Below are 8,651 nucleotides of genomic sequence, written 5' to 3' on the forward strand. Positions count from 1 at the left end.
ATAGGGAGACATGGAGGGGTTTTGAGCAAAGGAGGCACATTACCAGATCTGTGGTTTACAAGGATCCCTGAAGCCAGCAAGGACAGTGAGCAGGAGAGAAGGACTGGAGGCAGGGAGGCCAGAAGGAGGCTGGGCCATGTCTGCTTGAGCGGTAGAGAGAGCTGTGGGGACAGGAGGGAGATGCAGGTCTTGGACACCTCTAGGGAGACAGGCTAATGACAGAGACTCGGCTCAGGTCACACAGAACGGGGTTCAAATCTACTTATTTGCCCTCTCTGAGCCTTAGTTTCCTGTCTGTAAAATGGGATAATAACAGTTCCTGTCTCCCAGGGACAATGAATTACATGAGGTATGTGGATAGAGTAGCGGGCCCAGGCTGCCAACCTTCTGTTTGTTCTACAACTATTTCTCCGGACCCTAATGTGTTCCAGACAGTGTTCTAGGTCCTGGGGGCAAGCAGCCAGGACACAAAAATCTCTGGCCTTGTGGAACTTTATTCTAGGTGGGAGAACTCTGACCAGGCAGTGGTGGGTGGGTGGGGGCAGCATGTGGGAGGGCTGCTCTAAGGACAGAGTTTGCACAGAGATCAAAGGGGACTCTGGGGGTTGGTGGAAGACTGTTCCAGGCAGAAGGAAGAGCAAGTGCAAAGACTGGAGTGAGGGTAGGACTTGCAGGGATGAAGCCAGATAACACGGTCCCAGAGGACTTGGGCTTCTGTTCTGAGCGGGCCACGGAGCCCCAGGGGCTTCTCTGAGATTTAATCCATGGCGAATGGATGAATGGGAGGGTGGCCATGACCCCATTTGTCCACTCAGCAAACCTTTATTGAGGGCCTTCTGTGTGCTAGTCACTGGGTTAGGGAAATCAATAAAATGAACAAGGCAGACCAACCCCTGCTCCCTGAAGCTCACATTCTAAGGCAGAAACAATAAAAAGTGAACACACATAGAAATGCATAATCCCACATTACAGGAAATGCCTGGTGGAGGAAACAAATAGGATGCAGAGATGGAGAGTAATCTGGAGGCATCTAATCAGATAAGGGGTTGAGAGGGGTGGTTTCTCTGAGTAGATGATTTTTAACTTGGCCTCCTGATGTTGAGAAGTCAGCCAGTGGGGAGGAGCATTCCAGGTGGAGGGGACAGCTAGTGCAAGGGCCGGGAGGTGGAAACAGAACTCACCAGGGAGTTGGCTGTCTTCGGGAGCAGGAGGGTCAGCCTCTCCTTTGTATCCAAGACAGATCAGGGCTCCCTGAGGGCTGTGGTCAGGAGGAGGCAGCCCTGGACTTTCCAGGGGCCACCAGGCAGGATTCTGGCTGTGTGACTAAATGGGCCTCTGGTCTGTTTTTAGCCTGGAACCACTTCCTTTGGCCCCACCAGCCACCCTGTCACCACCCAGTTACCAGTGGGGCGGGAACAAAGATCAGGCGCCTCTGGCTGTGCGGGGACAGAGGTTTGCCACTCGCAAAGGAAGGAGCAGAGCAACGGAGCTGAGGGTACCAGGTCCCCCTGTGGGGTTGTCTCATGTTCTGATTTCATTCTTGTTGGCTGAATTGTACACATAGTATGTAGGATGAGGTTTCCCATATACCAGTCCTGGGGGTTGAAAACATTACCCCCATTTTTTTTTAAAGATTTTATTTATTTATTCATGAGACACACACACACACAGAGAAACAGAGACATAGGCAGAGGGTGAAGCAGGCTCCAAAGCAGACGCTTAACCACTGAGCCACCCAGGCGTCCCGCATTACCCCCATTTTACAGATGAAAAAAGTGATACTCAGAGATGTGAGTCCACGTGCTCAAAGTCACATGGCAAGGAAGAGGAGATGCCAGGAACTGAACCTAAAGCCTGTCTCTATAACAGTCTCCCCTTCCCCTCTATGCCCCCATCTCCACAAGAACTGGACCTTCCCCTGGGGGTAGATTGGGTTCAGGGGACCTGCCCCTGGGACCCAATCTTAAAAAAAAAATTTAGGGCAGCTCCGGTGGCCCAGCGGTTTAGTGCCACCTTCAGCCCGGGGCCTGATCCTGGAGCCCAAGCAGGCTCCCTGCATGGAGCCTGCTTCTCCCTCTGCCTGTGTCTCTGCCATTCTGTGTGTGTGTGTGTGTGTGTGTGTGTGTGTGTGTGTGTGTGTGTGTCATGAATAAATAAATAAAATCTTAAAAAAAAATTAAGAACTGCATTGCAGTTTCCTTGTGCCAGACCAGGTTCCAAGCACTTTGCAAATATATGTTCATGTAATCCTCATAACAACCCCATAGGAATAGGTATTGTTAGTGCCCATAGGTTACAGATGAGGAAAATACAGAGAAGGGAAGCCACTTGCCCGAGGTCATACAGCTAGCAAGGCACAGAGCTGGGGTCTAAATGTGGGCAGTTGGGCTCCAGAGCTCCTTCTTCTAGCTGCTGTACCTGCTGCCTCTGGCAGCTTGGCCTTCAGGGGTGATAGGAGCCTGTGTGGAGACAGGAGACAGGATGTTTTGGCTGAAGACTAGATTGCTAGGTCCCATACACTCCCCACAGGCAGACAGGCCAGGCCTGCTGACCCAACCTCCCCCTTCTTCCTCATCACCGTGGCTGCCTCTGAGTGGCCAGCCCTCATCAGGACAGGGTCTCCAGGCCCCTGGCTCAGGCTGTCTGGGTGTGGGGAGTGTTGAGCTCTGGGCAGTGGAATGGGGAAGGAAGCGGGTGGGCGGGGGTGGGGGGAGCGGCGGGAGATAAGATGTGGAGGGTGGAGGAGTCTGAGGGTGGGGGTGGCCTCCCTGGGGGCAGGAAGAGCAGAGCCCAGAGCACCAGCAGGTGAAGAACTTGCTGACAGTCCTTCGGAGCTGCCAGACTTGGGTGGGAAGAGGTGGCCTCTAAAGACAGCGGGCTCCCCTTTCTTGGAACCCCTGGTATAGAGGGGATTCAGAAATTGGGCAGGAGGTGCCCTTTCAGCTCTGATATTCCAAGAATCTAAACTGCTGTGATTAAAAACTCTGGAATATTCTTAAATACCCCTGATTCTATCATGTTAGAGTTTGATTTAGCCTGCCTCTATAAGACAACTTGGCATCCTTTTCACTCTAACCTGCTGGGGAGGAGGGAGGATTGGGATCCCCTCCTGGAGACAGACAAGCCTCCAGTGAAGAGGGTCCCTGAGGCAGAGCCAGATGGGACAGCCCCTGCCCTCTAAGAGCCATACAGTTTAGGCAGCAGAGGAGTTACCTGCTCCTGCTTTGCTGTGTGACCTTGGGCACGTTGCTTGCTTTCTCTGGGCTTGGTGTGTCCATCTTTGCTGACGTGCTCTCTCTGGGTCGGTCCAGCGTAGGCATTCTGCATCTCTGCTAAGCACCATCCACCCCTCCAGGTGGGGGTGGCGAGGCAGGAGTCACAGGGCGTCTGTTGGTCATGGAAAGAATGTGAGGGCAGGAGGCCCAGTGGGTGGGGTCCTCAGGCTGGGCAGCAAGCAAAAGGCAACATGAGATCATGGTGTCTGGGCCTCCTAGTCCAGCACCTCTGGGGATGGGATCCCCTCCAGGCAGTCCCCCATGTCAGACCCTCCCCTGGGACCCAGACTCAGAGTCAGGCTGCCCTTTCCCCAACCCCTGCTAGGCAAAGGGAGTGAAATCAGGGCCCAGAGAGATGGGCACTCATCCAGGCTCATACAGCGAGGCCAAGGCAGGCACTGAGCCCAGGGTCCTGTTTGGGAATTGGGGCTGAGGCAACTTGTCTTCACTTCTTGACCATGTTGGGGGGTCAGAAAGGGACACAGAGAGAGGGCTCCCATAGCTGAGTCTATGCATCAGGGTGTGGTGGACCCTTTTTTGCACATTTCCCCAGGACAAAGGGTGAGACATGGCTTTTTTTTTTTTCCCCCAAGCCCCCACCCCAGTTCAGAGGCTCAGCTCCATTGAGGATGGTTGGAGCAGGAGGCAGAGGCCCGGGCTCCCAGTTCAGCCAGCCTCCCTATCCTCCTACTAGCCCAGGACACAGGCTGGGAAGGGACTGGGGTCACCAGGTCTCCACAGGAATGCACCACAGGGAACAGTGCCCAGCAGAGGCCTCTTTCCCTGACCCAACTAAGAAAGAACACTTACTCCCCTGAATCTGTTTGTCCCTGTCTCTGTAACTGTTTGTCTCTGTGCATCGCACACACCCATACTCCCACAGAGGTATACACCTTGGAACAACCCACATGAGTGAGCATCTCTTTCTCCTCTCCCCACCCCTGCCTGCCCCGCTCACACAGAACTTCCCCCTCCTCTTCACCCATCAGGCTTCCCAGATGTGATGAGACAGGACAGACCCTCTCTTGTCCCCACATCGTTGCTAGATGGATTCCAGGTTAGGGTCCCGCCTGCATGGTGGGGAGGGGCCCTACAGCTGGCCAGGCACTTTCTCACCCCCTTCCGGCCACAGTGAGCCCCCACCCTGTGGGTCCCCCCTCCACCCTGGCGGCTCTGGAGTCTGTGGGAACCAGACAGTTGGGACTGTCCAGCCGGGCTTGCTTCCGCCCAGGCCCCAGGGGACTTGCTGAGGGAGGAGGGAGCAGCAGAGGCTGCAATCAGCATGGCCGCCTGCCTGAGTGAGGCCCTTGGATGGACTGGGCAGCCTGCTGGACTGAGGGGTCTCCAGCCCCGGGGGTGTTGCTTTATGGTGATAGAAGATCCAGCAGGCCCTTACACCAAACTCCAGAAAGGGGGTTCCCCCAGTATCCCTGACCTCTTTCTTTTCTCTGTATACCCAGGATCCAGATGGGGGTACCGAGGCTCCAGAAGGAAGGGTTTTGCTTCAGCAACTCTAGTATTGAAGGGTGTGGGGGACAGGGAGATTCCACAGAGGTCTGTTCCTCTGAAGGGGGCCATGAATATACTCATTTCTCCTGCTTCTGCCCAAGGGAGAGGCTAGAAGAGGCCAGAGGTCAGGGCTCCTTCACTTCTGATCTGTACCCAGGATAGCCACCCACTCCCGCCATGACAGAAATGCTTTCTTAAGGAGTCATCAGGAGGCCTTGGAGAGCTGGGGACTCAGGGAAGTCCGTCATTCGTGTGGGAAATGCAGACAAGGCGACTGGTGCCTGCCTTTGGGGTCAGGGTGCCTCTTTTGTACTGGCATTCCAGGATTCCATAAAAGCCCCTCCCACTCTAGAGTCCCCCCAAGCTCTGCTCCTACCCTGCGTGCATCCCCTGCATCCTCACTCAGACTGCAGGACAGGGGCTACATTTGCTGCCATCTGGAGTCAGATCTAACGAGCCCCAGGCTCTCTGAGCCTCAGTTTCTACCACCGTAAAATGGGGATGACATTCCAAATTGCACAGAGTTTGGTGAAAGGATATATACAAGCCCAGGACCAAATAAATGCCACAGATGGTCACATTATGAACACTCATAAGGGGGGTGAGGGTGCTGAGTCACAGAGCTTGGGGCTGGAGAATTAGCCCCTCAGGCCAGCCCAGCTTTGCCCCCTGCCTGGTGTCTCTTAGCTACACCCTTTTCTCTCTTCTCTATTCCCTGATTCCCCCCTTCCTCCACCTTCTTGGGAAACTCCCTGAGAAAGTCCCCAGCAGGAGAAAGCCTCATGTGGGACATTTTCCTCCAGGGTCCCCTGCCCCTGCCCCACAATCCCACAACCACAGCCACCGCACACAGAATCAGGCATCCCGGCCCTCAGCCCCCAACCATCCAGGAAGCTGGCCCTCATCATCACACTGGTTTTATTGGCCCTGAGAGCCACAGAGTCAACCCCAAGGGGGCCCTGCCTCCCCTCTCCCTCAAGTCCATCCGGAGGCTCTGGGGGCCGGCTGGCTGAGTGTTCACTACTCCAATCTTGGCTTCCTGTCCCGATCGCTGGTGTGCCAGGCCTGGGTCCCTTGAGAACTCCCCAGATCCTAGAGTCAGGCTCAGCTTGGAGCGTGTAGTTGGCAGGGGCCCTGCAGGGACTGCCCGAGGCCAGGCCAGCTTCACTCAAAGAAGAACATTCCTGGTGTCCGGTATAGGCAGGGGGTCAGCCCCAATGGGTAGCTGGAGCCTCCCTGGACAGGGAAGCTGCCTGCAACCCAGGGTTCCTTGGGGTCAGCTGGCAGGGGCAACGGGGCCCGCAGTGAGGCTGGAGGGGTAGGTGGTGCAGGAGAGGGGGCTGCTGAGGCCAAGAGGTGCTCAAGGCCCGGATCAGTCCCCATGCAGAAATTCAGTGCCTGCAGCCGGCACTGGTAGCTGCTCCCGATGCCCGCCTCTGGGGTCAAGATGGGTGTGGGGGCCTTGCTAAAACCCTCAGCCTCGGAGAAGCCAGCAGGAAAGCCAAATGCCGGGCATGGGGAAGATGAGGGGGCCACAGGGAGCTCCCCTGGGCCTGCAGGCTTAGGTGTGGGCATCTCTTTGGGCTCCGTCGGCGGCCGAGGCCTGGCATCAGGGGTCGCAGGGCACATGCTAGCTGGCAAGGCCCCCACCAGACCCCCAAAGCTTAGGCCCTTGGGCTCTGGCAGCTCCGGTGGGAATGGGCACTGCCTGGCAGTCATGGCATCGGGGACTCCTGGATCCCGGCTGCTCCCTCTGAGGGGTCCACGTCGTGCCTTGGCAGGGCCCCTGGCTCCCTCGGCACCTGCTCGCCGGGTGAAGCGTCGGCGTCGGCGCAGGAAGCTGCCGTGCTCAAACATGTCGTGGCAGTCGGGGTCCAGCGTCCAGTAGCTGCCCTTGCCTGGCTTGCGGTCATCGCGGGGCACCTTGACAAAGCACTCATTGAGTGACAGGTTGTGGCGGATGCTGTTCTGCCAGCCGGGCCGGTTGTGGCGGTAGAAGGCGAAGCGGCCCATGATGTAGCGGTAGATGCCACTGAGTGTGGCCCGCTGGCCTGGTGAGCTCTGGATGGCCATGGCGATCAGAGCTATGTAGCTGTAGGGAGGCTTGGTGGGCTCCGCCGCGGGGGCCAAGGGCCCGGGCAGGGGCTGCTGCTGCATGCTGGCCGGGCTGGCCGGGCTGGCCGGGCTGGCGGCTGCCGGGACCACGGAGGGGCCAGGCTCGGCGTCCAGAGCTGGTGTCCGGCACAGCCCGCCCGGGCTGGTTAAAAGGCCCACTGGCCCAGCCTCCCAGCCTGGAAAGGCAAAAAGGGGTGGGCCCACCAGGCTGCCCTCCCTTCCTCCCTCGCCCCCTCCCCCAAGGCCCGAGAGAGAGGCGGGCAGGGAGGCCAGGACTGGGAAGCTGTGAGCAGCTGTGGGAGGTGGGGGGTGGGGGTAGGAGGGAAGGGACTGGGACCCCCGGGCGATGTGTGCTGGGAGCTGGTGGCTGCAAGGGACAGGACATGCAACTGAGTGAGACAGAGACAGAGAAACAAAAAGAGACAGAGGTAATTAAAAACAGAGAGAAAGACACAGAGGTCGAGACATGACAAGAGAAACGGTGGCACACACAACGAGGACAGAGGCAGAGACATACACAGAGACGAAGAGGAGGCCGAAAGAACAGAGACACACGTGGCCAGACACGCACACGCACGCACCGCACAAAGTTGGGATCGCTGAAAGAAATCAGTCTACAGAGATAGAGTGAAAGAGGCAGATCCTGAGAGAGACGCAGGCCCAGACACAAGAGATGGAGGCAGAGAGACACAGAGAGACCCACTGGGGAGAGACAAAGATTCAAAGCTGAGCTGGAGAACTGGGGGCACCGGTGGGAAAAGCCCCAGGAATCCTCAGGTCCCTGCCTCTAGCTCCTCTTTTCTGGTCTCCTTCTTCCAGGCCCGGGGTCTACTTTCTCCTCCCAGCAGCGCACAGCCCCTGGGGTCACGCTAGCTCTGAGATGTTCCAGGATGTTCGCTGTGGAGGCGGCGAGAACCGCTAAACCGGTACGCTGAGCTTGGGCGCCCTCTAGTGACTGGTGAGGGGAGGGCAACCATCTGGGCAGAGACATTTCCCTCTCCCCCCACAAAGAGGGGTTTGAAGCAAGTCTCTGACCCTGTCTGAGCCTCAGTTTTCCGTCTCCAAACTGGGGCTGGCGACTCTTCAGCTGTCCGTGCTGTGATGAGAAGGCAACAGCCCCTTTACACAGCATCCAGCATCCTCCTAGGGTCTAGCACAGAGTAGAGGTTTGGACATGACTCAAGAATGTCACTCTGAACTGAGGTTCCCCACCAGCTGCAGCCTTAGGCCAGCGAAGCCTAGGACAGTCAGGTCTTCTGAAGGATGGAGTGGCCTGCTCCATGCTCTCCCACCCATAAGAAACCAAGTCAAAGGACACCAACTGTGTGCCTCTCCATGTCAGCCTCCTGACAACTCATCTTCTCTCTCTGCATTTACTCCTTGGACCAAGATTGCTCCAAAGGCCTTCACGGCTTCTTTTGAATAGATGGGGAATCTAAGCCTCAGAAAGCTTAAGGGGCTTGCCTGAGGTCACACAGCTAGTGAGTGACAAAGCTGGGATTTGAACCCAGGATTCTGTTATCTCCTTAACACCACCTTTTCTACAGAAGAGCTGCAGGGATAGAGGACATCACTGGATCCCTATTGGAAAACAGGCTATGAACCCCAAGAGACCAGGAACGTGCTGTTTTGTCCAGCACTGGCCCAGAACTGAGTAGGTGCTTAATCAACATTAGCTGAATGAATAAAAAACAGTGATTGGATTGACCTCAGTCCTTTGTCAAAGCATACAGTTTCCCCCCTCCCTGGCCC

At 56.6% G+C, this 8,651-nt stretch overlaps 1 protein-coding gene across 1 annotated transcript; it reads right to left on the bottom strand.

Annotated features, from left to right (window-relative positions):
• Positions 1-5,685: 5,685 nt before the first annotated feature.
• On the bottom strand, positions 5,686-8,516 carry FOXS1 (forkhead box S1). Its single transcript, XM_038571938.1, has one exon. It carries the CDS (start codon positions 6,939-6,941, stop codon positions 5,949-5,951), a length of 993 nt encoding a protein of 330 aa, XP_038427866.1. The 5' UTR covers positions 6,942-8,516; the 3' UTR covers positions 5,686-5,948.
• Between the last annotated feature and the right edge of the window lie 135 nt (positions 8,517-8,651).

The sequence above is a fragment of the Canis lupus genome, chromosome 24 (genome assembly GCF_011100685.1).
Source record: "Canis lupus familiaris isolate Mischka breed German Shepherd chromosome 24, alternate assembly UU_Cfam_GSD_1.0, whole genome shotgun sequence".
NCBI lineage: Eukaryota > Metazoa > Chordata > Mammalia > Carnivora > Canidae > Canis > Canis lupus.

Coding starts and splice junctions, on each gene's coding strand:
- FOXS1 (XM_038571938.1), bottom strand. CDS start 6,941: ATGCAGCAGCAGCCCCTGCCCGGGCCCTTGGCCCCCGCGGCGGAGCCC.